This window comes from Rhipicephalus microplus, chromosome X (assembly GCF_043290135.1).
Source record: "Rhipicephalus microplus isolate Deutch F79 chromosome X, USDA_Rmic, whole genome shotgun sequence".
NCBI lineage: Eukaryota > Metazoa > Arthropoda > Arachnida > Ixodida > Ixodidae > Rhipicephalus > Rhipicephalus microplus.
In genome coordinates this window covers 37,155,317-37,180,609 of record NC_134710.1, presented here as the reverse complement: position 1 = coordinate 37,180,609, position 25,293 = coordinate 37,155,317, and the positions used below count along the sequence as shown (strand labels likewise).

General features: G+C 44.6%; 3 protein-coding genes across 3 annotated transcripts in view; 2 read left to right on the top strand and 1 right to left on the bottom strand.

Annotated features, from left to right (window-relative positions):
- LOC119176613 (uncharacterized) overlaps positions 1–18,290 on the top strand; it is a 45,679-nt gene extending 27,389 nt beyond the window's left edge. Inside the window, exons 2-4 of the mRNA XM_037427973.2 lie at positions 14,201–14,240; positions 16,702–16,808; positions 17,777–18,290. Coding sequence (XP_037283870.2) covers positions 17,800–18,177 — 378 coding nt within the window. The 5' untranslated portion in view covers positions 14,201–14,240; positions 16,702–16,808; positions 17,777–17,799 and the 3' untranslated portion in view covers positions 18,178–18,290. The remainder of the gene's footprint in view (positions 1–14,200; positions 14,241–16,701; positions 16,809–17,776) is intronic.
- The window catches only part of LOC142775005 (uncharacterized), a 142,044-nt gene that overhangs the window by 69,799 nt on the left and 46,952 nt on the right, over positions 1–25,293 (bottom strand). The window lies entirely within an intron of this gene.
- LOC119176612 (facilitated trehalose transporter Tret1-2 homolog) lies at positions 22,211–23,708 on the top strand. The gene has a single exon (XM_037427971.2). The coding sequence runs from the start codon at positions 22,211–22,213 to the stop codon at positions 23,630–23,632; it is 1,422 nt and encodes a 473-aa protein (XP_037283868.2). The 3' UTR covers positions 23,633–23,708.

The window sequence follows — 25,293 nt, the reverse complement described above, 5'->3', positions numbered from 1 at the left end:
ATAAGACACCAAAGTGGTATGGATGGTTTAGATGCAGGAGTGAAGCCCAAGGGAAGTTTATCGTTGTATTTCAGAATCATTTTGGCGAACGATGCTTGGCGCCTCTCTGAAGGCAACAGTGCAAGGTGATGGCAGGGAGCACGTGCGAAGTGTCTGATGTGCGTTCTCAGGACTTCTACAACAATGTGAGTTTGTATCGGATAGTCACCAGCCATTGCAATTGTTGCTTCCGTTGACGTATATCTGGGCAGACCGAGGCACACTCTGAGCGCTTGGGCTTGTACTGCCTGGAGAACACGAACATTGGGCTTGCAGGTATTGCTAAGCACGGGCAAGCTATATCTGAGGAAACCGAGGACCAGGGCCCTGTAGAGCTCCATCATTGCGTCTACTGACATCCCCCACGTCTTTCTAGCCAGGAACTTGAACAGTTGTAAAATAGCGGTCAGGTGCTTCTTCATATAGGTCACATGTGGACTCCAACAGAGGTCCCTATCAATAATGGTGCCCAGAAACCGGGGGGTTCTGGCGTAAGAAATCGGTCGCCCGCAGATTGAGATGACATACGGGGTCATTGCTTTGCGAGTGAAGGCCACCAGCGCGCATTTTTCTGGTGATATGCTGAGACCTTGTTTGAACAAGTAGTTGGAAATCACAGTTGCTGCTTTTTGAAGCCGGGAACGTATCTGAGGACGTGTGACTACACAGATGTCGTCTGCGTATATTGAGATTTTAATGATGCTTGGCAAGTATTCAGCAAGGCCAATCAGTGAAAGATTGAATAGCGTCGGGCTAAGAACCCCGCCTTGAGGAACACCCCTGGAAGTATAGCGTCGCGTAGTTGGGCCATCTTCTGTTAACACAAAGAATGATCTTGCAGCCAGGTAACTCGAAATCCACTGAAAGACTCGACCACCAAGGCCATCCACAGCAAGAGCACCCAAAATGGCTTCATGTAGTATATTATCATAAGCGCCTTTGAAATCTAGAAACAAAGCTGCAGATAGTCGCTTACGGGATCTTTCGTGCTGAACGTACGAAACTAGATCAACGACATTGTCAATAGAAGAGCGGTCGCTGCACATAAAAATGCAGTAGCGTTAGGTTCTGGCTGCACTTGTGTCATTATTAACTTTAGCATACATGTCCACTCTCCTATTTTGCAGGATACTCCCAATTTTCGACCTGTTATCCCGATTAAACAATCGCGGCCATAAACCTCTCAATAAATTGCATCAACCGAATATCGTAAAAAAAGAAAAAAGTAAACACCAAGAAGAAAAGAAAGAGAACATCTACAGTACCGGTAATATCGCAAAGGATTTCGAGACCACCGCTGTGGCACCCCGTCATGCCCGCGGTAACTCAGTATATATGCACCACACAAACACTTTTGGCACGAACGTGCTGCTTGTTCTAAAGTATTGTGCTGCGGCAGGTTTCATAGATAATAGCGAAACTAATAGCTTGCTAAGAATGCAACAGAAAAAAAAAACACGCACTGGCTAACGTGCTGGTGGACTTGGTATTGGTACTGGAGATGAGAGTCGGTTAGTATATACTGCGCTAGTGTGGTCAGTGCGTAACCGAGACTTTTGCAATATAAAAGACAAGAGACAAAAAGATATATATATATATATATATATATATATATATATATATATATATAAAGCGAGTGCGCCAGACTGCGTTGTCAATTTGTCAACTATTTTCCTGAATACTTCTGACACAAGGCAAGAAGGCTAATTTCAGTTCGGGTGCGTGGGTGTCAGATTGTTTAATTTCAGGGCAAATCATCCTGTATCTTTGGGCTTGAGTATAGGGGACTCTTGTTTTGTGATGCAGGTGACCACTGTGAAAATGTAGATGTTGTCGGCGGTTGGTTGGCGAGGTATACTGCTGGCGCCACCACTGAGTGATACAGCGACATCCAAGAAATGAGCACTGTCGTGCGAGTATGTGTGCGTAAACGTTGTGGTGCAAGAAGTTAGTATTAGAGATTAACTTTTAAAGGTTATACGCTCACTATCAGCCCCCATGAAAAATATTTATTCAAGGAAACATCGGTAAAATATTTATTCGGTTGGGGAATTATTGAGGAAAGAGATCTCTAAAGATGCCATGAAAATAATCGCATAGTTTGGAGCCATTTTGGTCCCAACGTCAGTTTTGCTGACTTAATTATAGGTAACGTTCACTCTCTGTCAAATTTAAAGTGATTATGTTTAGTGCAAGATTTATGAGCACCTGTAAAGCGCTTTCAAGGCACTCACATTTTTTTGTGTGTTAATTTTGATAGACTTCGGTGTGGGGTGTGTTGGTGTACAGGGACGAGAGTTCCTTGCGGTTCTACGAGGTTTGAGACTTCTAAAAAAAAGGTGGCTGGTGTCTCACACAAGGCAGGAATGAAATGGGATAATATTTAATGAGAGAATAGATGAATGTAGAGATATTTTGAGTAGCGGCGCCTTAGCCAGACACTGTGCACTGACAATGTGTCCACACTGCAGGCCACACCACGCTGAGCTTGAACAAACAGTATTAGGCGGTTTCACGACTTAATTGGGTGATCTCACGAGTTATCGGCGAGCTCTGTTCGTGGAAGGGCGCAAATCGTCGGCGCAGGTTTCCGTGAAACACAACGAATTCGGTCGCGTGGACCTCTACGAGCCGGACGTCCATCTCATGCGGACGGGCTCAACCACGTATGTTCACACGAGTGACACGCCGTTCGTGAAATCGTTTCTGTTCATTCGACAGGAGTGCGAGTTTCTTCAAATATACGCGAAATACAGCGTAAGTAGAAACACCTTTTGACGAGCAGTAGCGGTGGCATACTGAAAGGATGAATGGGTCTTTTTCGAAGGCGCCTTCTACGCATGCGCGTCGGAAAAACAAAAAAAAAAGGTTCCTTTTTGTCATAGTACAGGGACCCAACTAAGGGGCACATGAGGGGGTTCTGACGCGCCACGAATTTTTTTCGTGATTTAATTTTTCGGGTGATACTAAAGTATTTACAGGCCTTAACATCGACCACCAATTGCCAAAGTTAGCTGCTCCACAGATGAATCACATCCCTGAAAAAAAAATTCCTGGGTGCGGCTCTGTTATATTACTATATATCAGTTTTGCAGAGTCGCCACTCCGGAATTGGAATGATTGGAACATCATTCCACATTTTCGCGACTCTTGAATTGAATGGAAATGGAATGTGGACAACGCCAGGAGGAATTAAATGGGAATAGAGTTAAGCACCTTTTCACAGGAATGGATCGAGAATGGAATTACGGCTTTTACCGAAAATACAGCACGTTTTCCTCTACGTGCTGTTTTCTAAACTTCGAACATTAGTAAGTCCCAGCCTCAAATTTAAAGATAAGGCAACATTTAAAAAATGGCTTGGCTGATTAAAAGCACAATACATTTACAAGCAATGCATCTACTACGAGTCTGTTCTTTTATTCACTGTGCTCTTCTGAAGTTTCTCTATTTTTCGCATAACCGTGGTCGAGCGGAACTACGGCGGCAGCATGCCCTCCCCCCCCCCCCCCCTCATGCCTTGGGATTTTTTTTTTTTTTTTCGCCCTCGGCGGCACTCCAGCTACAGAACCCAGCCACAGAACACCTACCAGTTTAGAGAACGGAAACTGTACCTTTGGGCTGTTGTATCAAAATAACATGCAAATACGTAGCGGCGGCGTACTGAACTGCAATACCGCGAGGCGAGATGGCGTAATAGTACTATCATCATCAATAAACAGATGCGTATTTTTTTTTTTTTTTTGCTACAGGTGGGGGGGGGGGGGGGTCCGCGGCTGGTTCACGCTGCTCGCTTCCTCTGTTTTTTTTTTTTTCGTTGCCCAATCGCGTTTCGCGTCTGTAATTATCGCCAGGGGACCTAACTGGCCTCGACTGGCAAAAACAACGTCAATCAAGTAAGGTTTGCATCGTTTATTGCGAGTGTCCAAGCCGGTACAATCCATGTACCTCTTTCTTTCTCACTTTGCAATGCTACATTGAGTACTTCACAATTCTGCAATGTCGCGTCGTGTCGAGAGCGTAGGCACTAGTTTTAATACTCACCCGTGAGTCCATATCATAGGTATTATATATTTAGGGGATGGGCCTAAAAATATTTCAGGCTTGCTACATTTATTGTTAGAGTTAAGTTACACAGTTACCACAGCTAGAATTTCTCGTCGCAGGTAATGACCAGTCTGCTGAGTATGCAGCGAACATGTATGCTAAATGGACACTTATGAGGTGTGTGCTTACAGATCGAAAGGCCCAATTCTAAGAAAATAAGCTTCAGTTATGCATTGTACAATTTTGTTGTCTGTACATCTTTGTTGGTACTCTTACATCACACTATCTGCTCAGCCCTGAGCACAATCCCTTTTTTTGCATAGACATATCCATAGAACTTGAGTACTCTCTTGCAAGCAAGCACTCCTGAAATCAATTGGTGGTAAATGATGTGAATCTGTCCAAATACTGGATCAATAAAGGTCACATTCATTACAGACTTGTTATTGTGTTTACTTTTTCAGTATACTTGTGCTTGAAAATGAAGTTGTTTTCTCCCTGCTACTTTTAGAGGTTAAGACTTGAAATACGTACTATCTTGCAGTGTGGCTGTAGATAAGTGAAGATCATGTATGTTTCAACTACCTGCGCGATTTCCTAGATTTTTTTTTCATGACCCTAGTGCACAGAATTTCACTTCGTAGTGGTAGACACTATAGTTATGACAACTTAATTTAAACAGAAGCAGATGTGCACAAAGAAATCTGGAACATTTTTCTGCCAAAAAAAAAACAGTACCACATGCAATGAACACAGTCTTGCTCCGCATGACAGCATTCACGTCTTTGAGGAAGCTGTGCTGCAACTGCTCATCACCTTTATGATTCATTATTTTAGGAGCCCATTGAACATATGTGCAAAGCTAAAGCATCATTTAACCATATGGTGTAGTAGCGCAATTTGACGAGGACGAAGAGGACAAGAAAACACGACACTCGCTACACTCGCAACTAATTTTTATTTCAGAAGCAGCACTTCATATATAACCCAAAACCCTAGCGACACAGAAAAGAACTACGAACACTGAATCATTGCCAACAGAAGCTTTTGCGCAGACTCAAGCGATAGTGCACGGCAGTTAAGCTTAGACACTTTTAGATGACATAACTAAAACAGCCCTGGGTAACATCAAATCCAAAAAAACAAAAAACAAAAGATTATGCGGGAATTCACACGTGTTTGAAACAAAATTTTGAAACGACAGGAAGGAGAGTATGACACGTGCAAACACTGATCTCAATTAAGTCCTTCGAGGTAGCTGGCTTCTCGGTTACTTAACGAAACCGATGACTGACTAATGCATCCTTCTTTTCTTTTTTTAATGTGAAAGGCTTCGACAATTTCTCTGGTTAGTTGGTTTCCATGACGGAAAACTACGGTTGTGTCACTGTACAGTGGTGAGCAGCCACACTGGGAACAGTGTCTCTTTGTGTGAGAATGAATGTCAGTTCCTAATGATCGCTTGTGTTCTAAAAGTCGGGTGTTCAAACAACGACCCGTCTGGCCGATGTATACCTTTCCACACGTTAGCGGCAAGCAATACACGACTGATAAGCTACACTTAACAAACTTTGTTGTGTGATTTACCGTACAACTACCAGCATTAGTGTTTACTGCTATGGAAACTTTACGGTCTAGTTTGGAACATATTTTACTAAGCTTGTTGGGTGCCGAAAAAAGCTAAAGCAATTGAGTGCAGTCAGTCTTATGAGCTTTGGTGCATCTTTTTGTAAACTTGTATGAGATAAACACAGTTAATTAAGACAAAACAGTTCTGGGTGTAGTTGGTAAACTGCCACAAGGCACAACTAAATGTCGGAAAGCCTGTTAATGCCCATCACTGTGGGTGTGTTCATTATGTAGTGCAATTAATAATTTCCGACAATTCACAGGCCAACTATGAAGTGATCGTGAGTCGTACAGTAGTGGGCAAATCAGGTTGACTCTGGCTTCCAGGCGTTCAAAGAAATGACATTGTAGGCTCACAGGAGACAAGACTGTTTGTCGAAACGTTTGCTTTGACCCCTTATGTTAACATATTTTTCATTTTTTCCACCTTGCATCTTTTAAGGGTCAGTTTAGTTCACGTGCACCAATCCGAACTGGTTCACAGCTGTGCACGAGAAGTTCAGAACTTGTGCGGCAGGAGTTCAGCGGTGCGGCATCACAAGGTGCCGACAAGGTGGAATCCTTATTTTTGTTCACTTAATTTAATGAGGTGCAAACATCTTGGCAAAACACGCCGCATTTATAGGGGAGGGTACAGCACTTACGTCTAATGCTATGTTGTTTGTTAAGCTGTGCGAGCGGCTGCACCAAACCAGCGCCGTCAGAGCAGAAGGTACCGGAAAGTCATGAAATAGTTTTGGTGCTGTACCTCTCCTGCGCTTTTTGAAATGAATGGCAAGATTTAGAAGATGCCATTGCTGTGCAGGCTGAAACGAATGGCGAGGTGCCGCACTTTGTAAAATTGATCATGTGGTGCAGGCGAATAGAACAAACCCTTAAGCACACAAGTGTCTTAGCGTTTCACTCCCATCAAAATATAGCTACAGTGGCTGGGATCAAACAGTGTGTTGCTGAGCTCAGCAGCGCCACACAATCTAACTAATAGTGAAACAGTTTCAACATTATTGAAGTGTATATTCCATGCCACGGTAGGCAAACAATGCTTGTAGCCAATCTAAAGCACCTCTCCACGATATGCGCGGTAAAACATTCACAAATACAGCATTACATGTGTGAGGTTTTTAGATGACCTGTTGTAGTGGACATTCAGATTTTTCAACGTGCTTGCAGAGTGGACATTCGGGGGTAGTCATTCTGTCATTCCATGGCAGTCTGGAAAAACAAGTAACATCACCAGATATCAATGCATGAAATCAATGCATAATCAATGCATGAAATTTTCCAAAGTAAACAAATAAACTCAGTTAATTAGTAAACAGCAGTAGTTTATACATATATGTAGTGGTACCTCATAACACGTATATAACTCAGGGCTGCTTCTTCACAAGGCATGTCACGTAGCAGGTTCCTTGCCCATTGTACACATTTGCTTCCATGTCAGGTGGGCCAGGAGGCTGTGGCAGAAAAAGAAGTATTTCTCATTTATGTGACGCTTCCTTTGTCACACTATAGCAAAACCAGACCCATAATTATGTGATGTTTCTCAAACGCGACTGCAGTAAATTATTAACTAGTAGGTTGTTTGCACTAATATATGAACTAGCTAAGAAGACACATGCGAGGCGACAGTGATTTATTTGCCTTCTTTTATCGCAATGGCCTGGTTGGTGTTACCTGGTGATAGAATTTCAGAATTAACTATTGAGTTAGCGACTCGTTCCCACGTGAAGCCATGCACGTCGCAAGTAACGCACGTTTTTCCGGTTACAGATTGAAACGTTCAACAATTTTAAAATTTAATTCTGCAATGCGCTGCCACTGTGTGACGCCTACGCAGTCATTGGCAAAAAAAAAACTACAAATGTTGAAATGAACCAACTAGCCCCGCAAGCAACCATCCTTAAAAAACTGAAGTGGTTTCTACTCACCGGCCCCGGCTTGCAACGGGTGTTCATCCGATGAAAGCTTCAACGGATCAACGGATCAAAGTCGCTTGAATTCCCTTCGGGAAAGCATTTGAACGAGTCAAATAAACAGGATGAGAAAGAATGTGCCGGTCGGCAGAGGCTCGAAATATTTACAGCGAAACGAAACAGTCCGAGACACAGCCGAACGTACCGCGAGCCGTTACCTGCTGTCGCAACCGTTGGCCGCCACAAACTTTGAAATGAGGATAATGATGTCGATAGGCTGCTACTGACATTGAGTCAGCTGGAGCAAAAACTAATAAAAAAAGTTAATGACGCAGCACATGTTTAAGAAAGACTACTTGCTAGATGAATAAAATGTTTTTTAGGTGTAGCGGTACGCAAACATGTAGCATTTGATCATTTTGAAATAAAACTTGGCCTCGACGAAGGCGCCTCTACAAGAAAGTGCAATAGCGCGAGTGGCGAGAGAGGTTAGAAGATGCACTCTGGGTGTTTGAAGGAGAAACGCGCCACGGTTGATTTTTTCGTCCCTACAGGTGAGCACTTGAACTTGAGAGTTTCCGGGGCCTGACCCAGCCATTTTCTGACTTCGCACCCTTCATGTCTTTGCGCCAGCTTCTGTTACCGTCGGGATACTCGGCCGCATGTTCGAGAAAAAAAAAACACGCTTTCTAAGTTGTGACTTGTATTAACTCTGGCGCCATGCTTTCTTCACTACAATCTCGCCTCGTACTCCCCCCCCCCCCCACCTGTCGTCATACTGTCCCCCCTGTGTAGACACATGAGCGCCTTCCCCCGAGACTCTGTCGGCGAGTCAGCGCAGCACACAGTCGTACACGATGAACTGTGTGCACTACCCCTCTGTACCGACTGAGAGAAAGAACGAACTTTTGAAAGCATCGGTTCCGGAAGCAGCGTGAATCAGGAAAGCCCCCGTAACCACGGCCACGGCGGCGCCTCCCCGATTCTCGAAGAAAACCCACGCGACAAACTAAATCCACGTTCGCCCTGGTCCAGCGGGGCAGATGGGGGGGGGGGGGGGGGGGTAGCGGCGTTGCCACTTCCGAGCGTGTTGGCGGCTAGAGAAGCACTACCACACAGGCTCTTGCATCCAGCGGTTCATGCTTGAGCAGCTCATGTTTGTAAAGCGCACTATATAATATCTCACTTTTTTTTTTCAACCAACTGTTCCAGGAGCCGTCCAGTCACAATTCAGGTTTTAAAACTAATCGGCAAATTGCTCATTTAGCTCTTCACATTTAGTTGCAATATTTTCATGAATGAGACCAAAAATAAAGTTCTTTTTGCACCTTGCAGTGCTTGCGACCTTGATTGCAACATATAAATAAATCGAGGACGCTTAAGCACTTTTTTTATGACGTCAACATGCAGTGACCAAAACACTAGTGACCGATTGCCGAACGTCTTCGGAAGATCAGGCGTTCTGGAGGTCAAGGCCAGGAGACCAGACGTTTTTGAATCTCGAGCTAAGAGCTGGTCATCTCGAACACCCAGTGCTCCAGGGCGGGATTATTTAATTACTGTCGTTATATTTTTGTAGCTTCTCTGGGTTCCTACAAATCAGCACATATCTGTGTTCGCATCGCCAAGCGAAGAGGACATTGGGGAATAGCGTATTTTTCTACACCGTTAATGGTTACTACTGTAATATGCTCAAACTAGTGATGTAAGCCTGAGTACATGCTCTATCGAAGTCAAAAGCCACGACGCATTCTCGAGGTTCACCTTTAGGTAGCCAAAGCCGGGTAGGCATGATGTAGAAGTGTGAACAATCTACCAATTTGTAAAATAGAAACCGCTGCATGAGTTGGCGTACAAATAAAAAAAAATGCATTATCCCAACAGCCTACTGAAAGGAGAAACAAATTATTCTTGCACGTTCGTTCTCATTGATAAGCCTCACGAAAGGGGCGAATACTCTAGGCACTGCCTGATCTATATCTAACGAGCAGCGTAGTACCTGACACACGCAAATAAGCTTTGCGACAAGAAAGACGTTGCATACCTGCACACAGGTGAACGCAAAGTTCTCCTCACCCCATCCATGCTTGTGAGGCGTGCTTGACAAACGTAAGGGCTGACGAGCAGTGCGGCCCTGTGTTCCGTACAAGATGCAAAGGCACGAGATGCGCGAGCGTTGGTGCACTCGTGGCGCCTTAATACTCATCAATTATCATAATCATTTCTTAGTCTCAGTGCTGCACCTCTCGCGCAGCTCATGCTCTGAGTTCGAGTCGCCAGCTAGAGATTAGAATGAGTCCTCGCGCCTGGTGGTATATTGACGCAGCAAGTCGCCGCCGCTCTGCTTTGGCTCGGAAGAATAAAGTGACGAGATTTATCATGTTTCTCTGCTCCTCGAAGCACACTGTTCTATCTTACACCAGCAGGTGCAGACCGTTTTGTTCTTTATTAGGCAAATTTCAGTTTTCTTCATATTCACGACCGCTCAAGACACGGGGCAAAACTGCTTAGTCTTCTTGAACAGTGCTTTTGTCAACACGAAAATACCTTGTGTCATCAGTTTAGCATTAAAAATTTTGAGCTTCAACAATTGAAATATCACAATTCATTCAAACATGCTGACCATGCAAGTACTGTATTTTGCGGGAGGACTGCTCCTATGGGAATTAGTAGGGTGGTTTTACTGCCAGAGATATTCTACCAAGCTACTAACCCTCGACCTTGCTAATGTGTTTTAAGTGCTATTGCAGTTTTTAATGCATTTCATGACACTATATTTATGGTGTCTTAACTCAATAAAACTGTCAATATGCATTTCCTATACTTCGAGAAATTGAAAGAATGAAATTGAACGGCTCCGCCATTCCCGAAGTAGGATTGGACCAATATATTTTTGTTTCAAAAATTACAAGGAATGAAATTGTGGCAAATCATAATTCCCCGGAATGAAATGGGGATGGAGAACCACCCATTCCGCAACACGGCACTATATGTCTTTCAGTGCGAGAAAGTGATTCAAGGCTTGCAAACGATGTCAAGCATCGGCCCTGCAGGATCCATACATATAACAGGCATTGCATAACTCTTTTGGGGCAACGCCTAATCCCCTCGCATATCCAGTTTAATTAGCCCCCTGAAACGCGCTTCAAAAATTATAACCTTTCAATCACCACGTTCATCATCCAAACCCCTATTTGAGCCAATTTCTAAAGTTTAGTGTTCTTCCTGCTGTTTGCACATACAAAGCCTGCTTGGTGTTGCTCTACAAAGTACTCAATCGTCAAGTTTCAATTTATGCCTTTTCAATTAATTGATTGATTAAAACAAGAAGACGACTACGTTTGCTTTTGCTACCATTTTCCGCTACCGAAAGCAGCTACGAATTATGGTAAGCAAGCTGCCTTTTCCAGTATAATTTTTATTTAGAATACTGTAAACGTGTTGAGGGTGTTATCATGAAACTGAATTCGCTTGTTTTTGTAAAACATACCTATTATCATCACTCTAGACGAAGTACTATGAAGTTCTTGTATTGCCTTTATTAATGTTGTGTCATGAGGTTTTACACTGTTTCTAAAGCCTCTTTTCGTCACGTTGATTTGTCTATCAATCAGTTTTTGGGTTTCCTATATTGATGGTTTTTCTGCGTCTTTTTTATTCGTTTACTACATTTGTGATTTTGTAGTCAGTTGATACCTGTGCAGTGAATATATTCTTGTTGTGCTTACTATTTTTTTTCGTCCCATTCTGATTGAAGGCCCATCCTTTTGAAAATGTTGCACCTTGATGTCTGCGTTGTATTTTGCCGTTCCACAAATTAACTTATATATATATATATATATATATATATATATATATATATATATATATATATATATATATATATATATATATATATATATATATATATATATATATTGTTGTTGTTACTGCTGCTGCTCCTGAAGTGTCCCTGAAATGTCACGTCTTGAGCTATGCTCCACGCAACTGTACAAGAAGTTAATTTGTGGAACGGCAAAATACAACGCAGACATCAAGGTGCAACATTTTCAAAAGGATGGGCCTTCAATCAGAATGGGACGAAAAAAAATATTAAGCACAAGAATATATTCACTGCACAGGTATCAACTGACTACAAAATCACAAATATAGTAAACAAATAAAAAAGACGCAGAAAAATCATCAATATAGGAAACCCAAAAACTGATTGATAGACGAAAAAAAAGGAGTGGTAAACAACATACAATCCTGACAAGTTTTTTGGTCCAGGGGGCTAAATTAAGCAAATTCCAGTGATGAAAAGTTTGACTCCTCAGGTTCACCTCTCATCAGCTTTGCAGGTAGAGGTGAACTTGTTCTCGTTCTCGAGTTTTTTTTTTTTTTTTTTGTGTAGGTAATTCTGATCGTACGTTGTCTGAGATAGTACTCGTTCTCGAGTTTTTTTTTTTTTTTTGCTGTAGTTAATTCTGATCGTACGTTGTCCGAGGTATAATCGGTCTCGAGTTTTTTTTTTTTTTTTTGCTGTAGTTAATTCTGACCGTACGTTATCCAAGATAGTACTCGTTCTCGAGTTTTTTTTTTTTTTCAAAAGTGAGGTTCTGCCGCACTTAAAAGGACATTTTGTTTTATACAATCCACACAGTAAAATAAGGCCGCGATAGATCTTCTGTTAAAAAAAAAAGAGGGGGGGTTGCTACCATGATATTTATAGGGGTAAACTTTAACAGCGACTCAGTAACGCAATTGTAAACGGTACGCGAAACAGCGAGTTCGAACGTTTGAAGTATACGGTCACTTGCGAAAATGGTTTACATTTAACCTCATTCTACATCATCTATGGAAACGAATGGAAATCTATTCGATCAGTGAATCCAAAGATTTCGAGAGCCAGACCAGGTACACTATAGTGGCTCAATTTTTTCGAAGTTTTGTGTGCCTGAGACCATGATTTCTCAAACTGAATTGCGCGCGGAACTCACGGGCTCCATAGTGGACGTCTCTAGGTTCAGTGAGCGGTTAAACCAAGTGCAACCCGTTGTTTCAACTCCATTAGAAACTAATTTATTTATGGACAAGGAAGTTCGCACTTCATTTTGCTGTCAGCGAAGCCATCTCACACCGCATCCTCACGTCGAGCCTCTGAGGGCTGCGAAAGACTCCCGTGTAGCACTGAAGGTTGGTGACCTAATACGCACCATGAAGCACTCAGAATTTGCGGATCTGTGGTGAGACTGGCGACATAACGCGCAAAGCGTTGGTAAGTCATGCGTGTAAGCGTTAAAGCACATGGAACCACATGGGCTTTAACGCTTACATAGGCGCTTCATTCGTGGCTCATGGAACGGCGGCGATCAGGTAGTAGTTTTTATGTACGGTGATTCGCCAGTGTTCAAGTCCGTCATGTAATCAAACCAAACATTTAAGCTTAGCTTTACCATTGGTGTATCCGTTGACGGCCGTTTCGCTGTGTGACTGGCAACGTTTCTTTAATTCGGCAAAAGATAGAACAGGTCTCTGTACGACCGGGACTTCGTCGGCGTCAACACATTGCTTTCGCTGCGTGGTGACTGAAGCATGCCGCTCGCGAACAGGGGCCGGGGGAAGATATGAGGAAAATGCCCCCCCCCCTCCCCTTTTCCTGCTTCTGATTGTCCTCATGCTCCAGAAAAAGTAACGGGCTGCGTGGTATCCTTGCAAGAAAAGAAAAGCGGTTGGGGTGGCCCAAGGCCATGGCGTTTGAGAGCCGATGATTTAGACAATCGAACGCCTCAGTAAAACCAATAAGGTCACCTACAGCTAGCTTTTTTTTTTATCCTCATGCTTTCTGAGCTAGTGCTATCGTTGGTTAAGCAATATAAATTCAGGAGTGTATCATACTTTTTTTTTTCTTGTAACATCACTGAGCTTTTATTATGATTGATTTATATTGCAGAAACTCAAGTCCTTCTAAAATTATTCACTTCAGACCCTTCTAAACGGTGGGAAGAATCGATACTGGCCTGTATTTTGTAACACTACTGTTACAGCGGAATCAGCCGTGCTATCAGCATCTTCAACAGAAATTCCCCTGAGGATGCAGAAAGATATAAGGTGTTGCCTGGAATTGGCCCCATGAAATCACTTGCGTACTTTCTGTGCTTACTCTGTATGCCACCAACGTCCCGGCTCCGCGAATGCTTCAGACCCCCGAATACAAGCCACACCTCGTCCTTATCTGTGGCTTCTAAAAACATATTGTCGGTGTTCCCGAGGCCCAACGTATACCAGTAAATGGGCTTCGTGCTTAACTGCACTAAATATGAAATGGAGGCATTTACCGTGACCCCACCAGTAGTGATCATCTCACGGCCAATAATGTTACTGACGGGTGCTGTCTTTCCATGCCTATTTAAGAAATGATTTTATTGATTGCATAAAAGATCTCACTGTCCAGAGCACCCAAAAAAGATCCCGCTTATTCACAATGCTGTCTTTGGTTTTTTGCAATTCGTCGTTAAGATTGCTCTTGAATTTCTTAAATACAATTAGTTAACGTTAAGCATTAGGTATTTTTGTTTCATCTTGTTTTGCAGGAGGTTGTGGCTAACCCGCGACTACGCAAGCCCTACGCAGGTTAGTATTGTTATCAATAAAGTGCCTTGTTTTTTTTTGTAAGCATAGATACACCTAAAAAAAGTCTCGCACGCTACAGCGCTCATCAGAACATGAGGGCGGAGGGCTAAGTTATTTTTTAAGTGAGAGAAAAGAAGAGAAAAGTGAGCCCCGCAACTGTCTCCTTCTTAGTACGACACCTCAGCAGTAGCTCACGAGGAAAGGGGATAAGGAGGCATTAAAAGAATAGATTGAGAAGATTGAGAAAGGGAAGGATCGGAACACGGTCGACGGAGTCCGAGTAGGGAGCACCAATCAGCGACCTCTTCACGGCGTCAGGAGATCGTGGGGGCGCCACCATTCGGCGCGAAATCCAGCTAGCGAGAGAGAACATGACGCCATCTTGTAATTTTCGTTCACTATACCTAGAGCGAGGTCGGGTCACCTCTCCCTCTTCGAAAAGAAACTGTTGGTTGTTCGGCGTCTACCCTTCGAGGCGGTGGTGTTCACGGGAGGACGGACGCGGAAAAGACAAGAAACATAGGGAAGAAGGTAAGGAGAGGGGTGCAGCGTCCCCGTCCCGCGGGTACAGTCGGTTGTCCACGCATCAACACCGCTTGAAAGTCATGTGTTTCTCCTCCGCGCCAAACAGCGACGTTACGTGAGGAGAGCTTATCACAGCGCCTTTAGGTGTATGCACGGACGGCGCGGCCACACAGCTAGGGGCCAAGTGCGCAGTGTTTTCTAGGTCGAATATTTGGACCTCTGACGTTTCAGAATTCGCTATGCGGTGGTTGAGTGTCGCGTATACAGTACTTTCCCAGCTTTTCCCTGGAACCGCTTCTCTGCCGTAGGAACCGGAGAATAGCTTCCGTTACGGGAGCCGCTAATTGCAAAGCTGCAGTTGAAAGCGCTCCTGGCCGGCGAACGGTCGTCACTCCTCGTCATCTCTCGGGCGAGCGTTGATCGCGTCCTAGCAAACTTCATTTGCCAGAGCCCCGTCTTCCTTGATTGATATTCGTGGAGTCGAACTCAACGAACTTCCAAGGTATGTATTCCAGTTTTGTTTTGTTTTTCAGCACATTCGGCTTGTGGTTACAGACTGCTGCTCTAGCGGCTCTTGGTGATTGTACAGCTCCCATACCTGGTAGCTTTATATGAAGTACCCGATTTCGAGTTTACTTACTACTATCGCAGTGCATCCGTTGTTTTTTTTTACAATTTCTTTGTATTTCTGTCAGTTCTTGATCAGGACTTTTCGCAAGTTCCAGTAGCAGGTTGATTTTTCATCTGTCCACAATGTGATCGTTAAACGACGCGTCTACGTTAATTATTTATTCTACAACGAGCTTTCGTTTCCTCGCTATGACAACAGTATTTCATGTCTTAAGTTCCATGAGATGTCTTCGGGAGAGGCTACTTAGTATAAATGGTTTTTAACTCTTCGCTTTGTTAGCACTATTAGCCTGCGTTGCCATAGTTAATTAGTTAAAATATCTTGGAAACGTTCGATATGTGGGGTTTAACGTCCCAAAACTACCATATGATTATAAGAGACGCCGTAGTTGAGGACTGCGGAAATTTCGACCACCTGGGGTTCTTTAGCGTGCACCGAAATTTGAGCACGCGGGCCTACAGGATTCTCGCTTCCACCGAAAATGCAGCCGCCGCAGCAGAGATTCGATCCCATGACCTGCGGGTCAGCAGTCGAATACCTTAGCCACTAGACCAATGCGGTGGGGCTGTCTTGGAAACATTGCAGGATTTTTTTTTTTTCGAAAGTGATCTCTTGAACTGGCCATTATTGCAACTGTAGATCGCTTGTGCGCTTATCTGGCATTGCATGTTTGGCCACCTTTTTTTATGAGTGACCTTTTGCGTGGTGGAGTGAACGACTTTGACTTTCAATAGACCACGGATACGTGCTACAGCCTACGGCTGAAACCGGTGCGCTATAAAGTGAACTAAGGATGAGGGTGCCTTTCTGAGTGGGGTTTAAAGTTGAAATTTTTGCTTTCGATTGATTTTTCTTTGAATGCTTGTGATCTTCATGCGTAGTTATGCGAAAGTATCATAACAGCGATTACTTTTGTGAGCACGAGGCCAATATATTGTGGCGAGCGTCTTTTGTGACGATACTGCCGCTACCGCTTTTTCATGGTCCAGCCAGTGGTCAAAGCAACGGTCTGCCCCGCGTTATCAAGATTTTCAGCCATCCGCGAGCATTAGATGAAATGACTAGCATAAAATATGGCATCGCTCATCGCTATGAAATACCAGCCTGGTTGGATCAGTGATGAAGTACGTGTAAATCGTGGCGCAAGATGCCCAGGTTAAAATTGCCTTTTTTTTTTTGCGGCCACAACGCAAGGTACTAACCGCTGTACGATCACGGCTATCCCGCATTTTGTGATTTTTATATACTGCTGCTTATTATATTCGTTTACGAGAACCTGTTCTGACTGTACTTATCTCATTGTAGTGAAACCTTTGCGCACCTGCCCATCCGGAAGCGGATTATCTCGCGAATCCAGCAGAGTGCCGATTTGCCGGAGGAGTGGAGACTCGCCGGGAAAGTCATCGTCAATAGTACGTGTAAGACCTTCTCAATTGCTTGTCAATGACAAGGTTACTTGCACAAGTTCCTGTTTTACTAAATTATCATACTTTATTGTTGCGAATCGCACCACGGGACCACAGTGAGACTCTCAGCAGCGACACCATGTTTGAGTGCCGGCGAGATCTGCTTTAATGTACAACTTACACGAGTTTTGAATACTTTAGGATTGTTCATCTAAATAAAAGTGCTGGTGTAGAGAGTATTGTGGTGTCTGGGAATGCTCTGAATATATTTTTTTACTGCCCTTAAACGAAACTTTTGGTTTCGATATTGAGGGGGGTGACTTCTCAATGGCTTGCCGGAGCAGTGTGAGGTTACAGGGAGACGGCAACTGGCAACGTGGTAAATTTGTCATCTGTTCGTGATGCACGTAAACAACGATGAGTAAATTGATCCCTGAAAGTGAATTTGCGATTTAGGCTGACTGCAGGACGCAGAACTTGCGAACTCAGTAACTGTCTTGAATCATCGTGATTTCTCCATCGAAATAGAGATATCTTGCAGGTGCTCTACGACGAAAACCTTAAAATTGCAATAAAATATTTTACGCGTGTTCTCAGATTCCGACGTGAGGAGAGCGTTGACACTGTTTACCACGGAAACAAACAATGACCCTTTTGCGAGGCCTTCAAATCGTGGTAGTACTCCTTTAATAAGAGTTCATGAAGCTGTTTCCCTTTAACGTGAACAAGATTGCAGATGTCGTTGGTTCGATAATCGTGGCGGTCTCATTTTGGTGGATCTTGTCCTGTGCTGTATACGGGCTTTTTCGGTGTCCTCTGCCGAATAGGCTCCCTGCAGTCGCCTTTCATCCCATTGAAATATCACCTTTATGTCTGTAGCGCAGATGCGGTGATTTTGCCGTATGCACGGCTGATTTCCGAATGATTGAGCAGCATCCCCATACATTGATATACTGGATTTTCTTCCCCCGCAGAAGCAGCAGTGGTGGAGGTGAAGATGGAAGCTGAACGGATCACCTGCCAATACTTCCCGAAGCGGTTCAACTCGGCGAGCGCGCACAGGTCGCACGAGTCGCGACACCTGAGCAAAATTAGCGGTCGCTATCGGTGCAGCGATTGCGGCAAGTGTTTCGTGCAGAAATCTTCCCTGGTGACGCACGCGCGCAGCCACACGGCAGAGCGTCCCTACCTCTGCGTGGTGTGCGGGGCCGACTTCAGCGACATCTCCTGCTACAACCAGCACATGCTCACACACACCGGCGACCGACCGTACACCTGCTTCGGCTGCGCCAAGGCGTTCACCCAGTCCGGCAACCTGTACCGGCACATGCGCACTTGCGCTCAAGTCAGAAATATGACCCCAAATATTGCGTGAAAAAAAGAGAGAATCGCGGCCTCATGCACCTTGTATTCGTCTGTCCGACCATCCGTTCTTCAAGTCGTTTCCGGTGGTTGTTGCTCTTGATCTACGTTTATGTAAACAATAAAATCTCTACAAAGAGAAAACAGGTGTCAGCGATTCACTTTGGCTAATCGATCGAGGAGAAAAAGAAAAGCCCGAAGGTACAAGCCTCGTACCTCTATTTCATGCACGACCGCGGACTGCACAATTTGGTAGCAAGCGAAATTCCAATCGTAAGCTTCTGCAACTGCGGGCCTTATTGGTAAATGGCTGCTGCAAACTCGACTGAACCAAACCTTTTTCATTTCTTAGTATGTTCAGTACTGTGATGTGCCGTCCAGGCTTTTTTTTTTATTTTGCAAAAAGCTGGTGAATCCACCTCATCTTTACAGAGCACAAATTTGCTTCATCGCCTGTACTGTGCACCTTTCCATAATTTAATAATGTTCTGCTCCTTTTCAGTGCAAGGGAGCGTGTAAAATATAGTGCCTGGAAGAAACGTGCGCCAATCTTCGGTATAGTGTTTACTGAAATGGAAATGCACATTTTGTTCAGATAGGAATTATTTCGATATATCTTCCTCACTTGTTCAAGCAGCGCGGCACCCATGCGTTCGTTATGGCGTTTATGAGAGTGCAAAGGCCGGTGACAAGGTTCCAACCCGAAAAGTATGCGCCGTTTAAAACTATAGACGAAGACGACTCAAGCTTAACAGTACACGGCACAAAGCGATTACGACGTGCCATTGATCGCCTTACTGACGTTGAAACCGATAGTGGTAAAAGTACCAAGTGCGGAAGTTAGTTCTTATCGAAAAACGCCCCATCACAGCCCCACTACCGGGATCCCGAATCAATTCCCGGATAAATTATGTCGGGTTTGCACGAAATACATCGACTGACGATGTTTGAATGCCGAAGTCAATGAGGAGCACACCTCCCATTTATTATCAAGCTCTGGTCGACGATGATATTACCACTGTAGATTTTCTTAAGAAAACAACTGATCATATTCATCACTGCTTATCAGTGGGACTTGCCACTTACATCTCGGAAGAATTAAGTAAACTTCCTATGGGAAATGCAGGCCAACAGATAAAAAAAAAACGAACTGAGCTACACGACACATGCCTAGGAAGTGTTTTATGCTCCCCCTAGTGAAACTGGCAACTGGAATAAAAAAAAAGTCAATAAATGCGGTAATGAAAAAAGTGAATAAATGCGAAAGCCTTCCCAATTAAACTCCATTTTATTAATGCAGCTGTGAAACAAGCAGTGTGAGGCTCCTAATACTACGTGATTACTTCATGTGCACTGCGAGTCCTATATACGCTGATGGTCATTGTCTTTCATTTTAATTCACGGAAAACGATTGATATCGATATCTGGGTTAGAAGTGTAGCCGTTTGGACTGGTTGGTAGGACATGATGATAGTTATAGCGCGAGAACAGAACGACGACAAAGGGAGTCTCCTTGTCCCTTTGTCGTCGTTCTGTTCCCGCGCTATAACTATCATTGATATGTGGGGTTCAACACCCCAAAACCACCATATGATTGAGAGACGCCGTAGTGGAGGGCTCCGGAAATTGTGACCACCGGTGGGGGGGGGGGGGGGGGCTTTAACGTGCACTCAAATCTGAGCATATTCACAGAAAAAGCAGATATGTAGGATAGCAGTGGCCATTAATTAGTTCATATATTTAACCCTATTTTAAGTAGCATTGTATTGAAATACAGCTCAATTAATACAAATATTTTTGCTTCCATATAGATTATTTTTCTCTCCCCTTCTTTTCTTCGCTCTCTCTTTGCCTGTTTTGTTTCTTTATTTTTGTTTCACAAATTATTCTGCCGCTTGTTTCATGGTCGATCCCCCTTGGAGGGTTGTGGCATTCTACGGGGAATCATCATCATCATTATCATCACCAGTACTAACTATTCGTTCTAACTGACACTGCTACCGTTCATCGTCATCATTTCAATATCCGCTGCAGGGCAAAGGCCTCTTCCATGTTTCGCCAAATAATCCGGTCCTGTGCTTTCTGCTGCCACGTTACACCGGCAAACTTATTAATCTCATTTGCCCACCCAATTTTCTGCCTCCATCTCCCACGTTTGCCTTCTCCTGGAATCCAGTCATAATGACCAGCAGTACAGGGGTACAGTGGTTATCCTGCTTACGGGCTACGTTCCCGGTCCATGTCCATTTCTTCTTCATTCCAACTATGATATCCTTAGAGCCCGCTTGTTTCCTGGCTCACTATGATCTCTTCTTGTCTATTAAGGTTACACCTACCATTTTTTTTCCATTGCTCGCTGCGTCGTCCTCAATTTAACCTGAAACCTCTTTGTAAGCCTCCTGGTTTCTGCTTCGTACAAGTCAGTACCGGCAGTTTGCAGCTGTTATACACCTTCCTCTTGAAGGATAGTGGTAGAGTACCTTTCATGATTTAAAAATGCTTGCAGAATGTGCTCCGTTTCATCATTATTCTTCTAGTTATTTCACTCTCATTGTTTGGCTCCACGGTTACTTATTGCTCTGAACAAAGGTGGCGCCAGGATTTTTTTATTTTTTTTATGATGGGACATCCACGACAAGTCAGAGGAGAAGGAAAACAGGGAACTCATGCGTTTTCGTTTGAATATGTTTGCTCTTGAGAGGTGAATAGGGTGAGGCAGACGGAAATATTGGGGGGTGGGGCTCCAGCTTCCTCTCTACCGCACTAGTAGCGCCCTTGGTCGTGACTCCTAAGTAGAGATTCCTGTACAACTTCGAGTGTCTCACCACCTATTTCAAAGCAATGTTCTCTGCCGAGATTAAATAGTTTTAGAGCACTGTACGCAAAACTTGCGGTTGTTACAGGCGTAGCGTTAGCTTGCGTCACTCAGCGGGAGAATGTAGGGTGTTAGCTTAAGACGCATGCACAACGCAGATGAGAAGCTTTGCGTTGCGCTGTTCTAAAACTCTGTGCTGTTGCTGCCTCTATCAGCACTTAAAATTTCGGACTATATGATTGACCCTACTCGACATCGCCATCACTACCACCACCATCATCATCATCATCATCATCATCATCATCAATAGGTGCACAACAACTGCCAGAAAAGAACTAGGGGTGGAGTTTATTATACAAAAGTGTATCACTGGCAACATGGAGGAATACTATAGCATCAGTGAGAGGGTGGCATGTATCATAATTAAGTTTAACAAAAGGTACCAGATGAGGGGGTACAGGCCTACGCGCCTGCATCGATCCATGATGATAATTTGGTAGAACGCCTCTACAAAGACATAAAGTCAACAATTAATAAAGGGCAGACACAGTACACTATACTTATGGGTGACTTTAATATCAAAATAGGCAAGAAAAAGGCCGAAGACCATTTTACAAGTTGTCTTATTCTTGAAAGGACACCAAGAAAAACATTCACTTAGTTTAGATTGACAAACTGCACCCTGAGAACCCTGATGTAACTTAATTCGCTATCATAAGTTTATTATTAGCGGAAAAAAATTATGGTTAAAGATTTATTTTAAAGTTTCGCACTGAAGTATCCACACGTGACGTCAGAAATTTTAAAATGTATTTTCCGTATTTTGACGACATTGGCTCGATGACATTTTCTCAACCTTCGTATGCTTGTCTATGACACCCGCAGGCGACATTGTACTTCGTTTTTATTGATCAGAAGCTACGTAGGACCCAGTAGACTCCTTCATAATATGTGACGTCATGCTGTTTAGAGCGGGAATCTGACGCCTTCACCCACATTTTCTTTTCGCGTGTTTTCTCGCAAGCGCCATGTCGCGGTAAGAGAGGTGTTTTCGGGATCGGAAAATTGTACTTTAGTAATACGCAAAACATTGTTTCGCTCTTTAGTGTTCTTTTAATACCTATACAAAGCTATAAAACCACCCAGTGTTGGCCAAGTCCCTATGCAGTGGGTGTGAGCCACAGTGTTTGGGCGAACAAACAAGAATAAACGGCGTTGCAGGTCTAGTCCGATGCAGCGTACCTTCAAGCTGCCCGCTTTCTACTATGTGGCTGGCTCAGCGTCGCTTGCTTCCGTGGCCACGGGCAGCGTCATGGGCTACTCGGCTCCGGCCCTGGCCAGCATGGCCGCCCAAGGCGTCCGCATGACGCGCTCCCAGGAGACTTGGTTTGGCTCGGTGCTCGCCGTTGGCGCCCTCGGGGGCAGCCTGGTGAGCGGCTTCCTCATCGAACGCTTCGGATGCGTGCGGCCCATCCAGCTATCATCGCTAGGCTTCGTGGGCGGCTGCCTGTGCATCGCGCTGTCCAACGCCAGCCTTCCGTGGATGTTCGTCGGCCGCGTGCTCACCGGCTTCTGCTGCGGCCTCGTCTCGCTGGCGGTTCCCGTGTTTGTGGCCGACATCAGTCCAGCCCACGTTCGAGGCCTGCTGGGCTCCGGCGTGCAGCTGGCCATGACGCTGGGCGTGCTGGCCGTCTTCGTGAGCGGCAAGTGGCTCGACTGGCTGTCGCTCGCTCTGCTGTGCACCGTGTGCCCTGTGCTGATGGCTGTCGCCATGGAGTTCGCCGTCGAGTCTCCCCGCTGGCTGCTGGCTCACGGCCAACGCGACAAAGCGCTAGACGCTCTGCGCTTCCTGTACGGGCCGAAAGTTTGCGCGGAGGCCGAGTGCCTGGTCATCGAGGCGAGCATACTGCGTCAGCCGACTGCCATTGGAGACTTGTTGCAGCGCAGCTTCTCACTGCCACTCGCTTACACACTCCTGCTCATGTTTTTTCAGCAGTTCTGCGGCATTAACGTCATCACCTTCTACGCGGTCAAGATCTTCGAGTCATCCGGCTCGGATATCTCAGCCACAGACTGCACGATTATGCTAGGAGTGGTGCAAGTAATCGCCTCACTTGCAGCGTCGCTACTCATCGACCGCGCGGGTCGCCGCTGCCTCATGCTGGTCTCCTGCCTATTTGTGGCAGCCAGCTTGACAGTGTTGGGCTGCTTCTTCTACTACAAGGACATGGACAATGGCGAATTCCGCCATCGCTACCGTTATGTGCCGCTCGCGTCGCTCACGACATATATAGCCGCCTTCTGCCTCGGCATCGGTCCGGTGCCCTGGGTCGTTATGGGCGAGATCCTGTCACCCAGAGCGCGTGGTTTCTCCACCGGCGTCAGCACCGCCTTCTGCTTCTTTTGCGAGTTCCTTATTACCAAAGAGTTTCAGGACCTTATCCACCTTTTAAACTTCTCCGGTCTCTTCTGGATGTTCGCCTTAGTCACAATTTTGCAAGTCATCTTTATCTACACGTGCATTCCAGAGACCAAAGGGAAGTCGCTCGAAGACATCAGCCAGACATTCGAGAGCCTTCAAGAGTTCGGTTCCAGCTCCACTCAGCTGGATCCTGTTCCAACTACGCCCTCTCTCGAGGGCGTCGAAGGGTAGGGAAGGTGCTTGGCCAGCAAAAGGCGTGCCAGCGTGCACTTATCCCAGCATCGTAATCCAAAAGCCCATCTGAACTAGTGAGCCATTGCCTTTCGAGGCCACACGAAGACTTTCGTTCGAGGCATGTGGCATATATAGCCATATAGCAAGACTGCGATGTGGTGCGCAATGTACGGTATCGCCTGTGCTAGTCATAGCACAGTGGTGCCATAAAATGCTATGCAAAATGAGTTCACTCCTCCAATGCTGTGTTTTCTGTGTACGGTCTTCAAGAGCGATAGTTGCGAATGAAACGAGAGCACATAAAGGGGCACTAAGAGCAACAATCACTTGAATTACATTCATAAATGGCACTCCAGGAACTTCAATGCACTAAGTTTAACTATCGTAAGTTAATTATTTGTAAAGAAAATGAAGTTTCACTTTCAAATTTCGCATCAAATCTGCGCGCTCGCCTTCACTAATTTAAAAATCTATTTCTCGTATATTAGCGGTATCGGCTCGATGATATTTTCTGAAACTTTGTATGCTAGGTCTATGGCACCCACAGATGTCAATGTACTTTATTTTTATCAATTTAAATTAGCCATGTAGGACCCAGTAGGCTATCAAAAATTTATGACGTCATAGTGTTTGGAGCGCAAATCTCAAGATGGCGTCTCCACTTGCATTTCGTTCTCGTGCGTTTTCTTGCTGTGTCGTGTCGCAGTATGAGGGGTGCTTTCGGGATTGTGAAATTGTTCTCTATGCTGGTGCGCTGAAAATTGTGTCGCTTTTTAGTGTCCCTTTCAGCCGCAAATGATGGTGTGGATAGCATTGCGATTTTCAACCTCGATTAGTTATGACGGTTGGAAATTATTTGACTTGACATGAAAACTTTTCTTCAATTAACTGTACTGTCACGAGCGAAATGACCCAGTTCCACCTACGGAATTCGCGCGAAAGCATTCTTCCCGTGCAGATCGAATTTAAACACATGCATTACTGTACAATACACAGAAAAGCTGACGCGTATCACGGCCCGTGTGCTCAGACATGGGTGCACGTTAAAGAACCCCAGGTGGTCGAAATTTCTGGAGCCCTCCACTATGGCATATCTCACAATCATGTCGTGTTTTGGGTCGTTAAAACCCACATATCGATCAATCATTGATCTTGTTGTGTACCACGATGCATACGTGAACTGCTTATTTACACATGCTTTTTTTCTATCTCAACTATCACAGTATTCATAACAATTCATATATATTTCATCCTTTTAAATTTCGAGATTTTTGCATAAACATATTAAACCATTCACATATCTCCCAATGCCCTATGACATCTGTCCCCTTATAGAGGCCCTGCACCACTTTTCCAAATAGCCATGCAACAGATTCTGTAAAGCAGCTTAATCTTTCACGAACTGGCTGCCACGAAAAAAAAAAGTATTTAGAATCCGACAAAGATTTGTCACACGCTGCAAATGCTTTATCTCTTATCTCGTCCCAGAAATAGAATAGATAAGAGAAAGGTAAGTGTTGGTTAGCTAAGGGAAAGAAAACACGTCACGAGTGGTTCGTGACCTATACCGTTCTTTTTTTTTTTTTTCGAACGCATGGCGTTTCAGTTTCAGTGCGAACACGCGTGCACGTAGGAGCAAGTCCCGGTCTCCAATTTTC

Coding starts and splice junctions, on each gene's coding strand:
- LOC119176612 (XM_037427971.2), top strand. CDS start 22,211: ATGCAGCGTACCTTCAAGCTGCCCGCTTTCTACTATGTGGCTGGCTCA.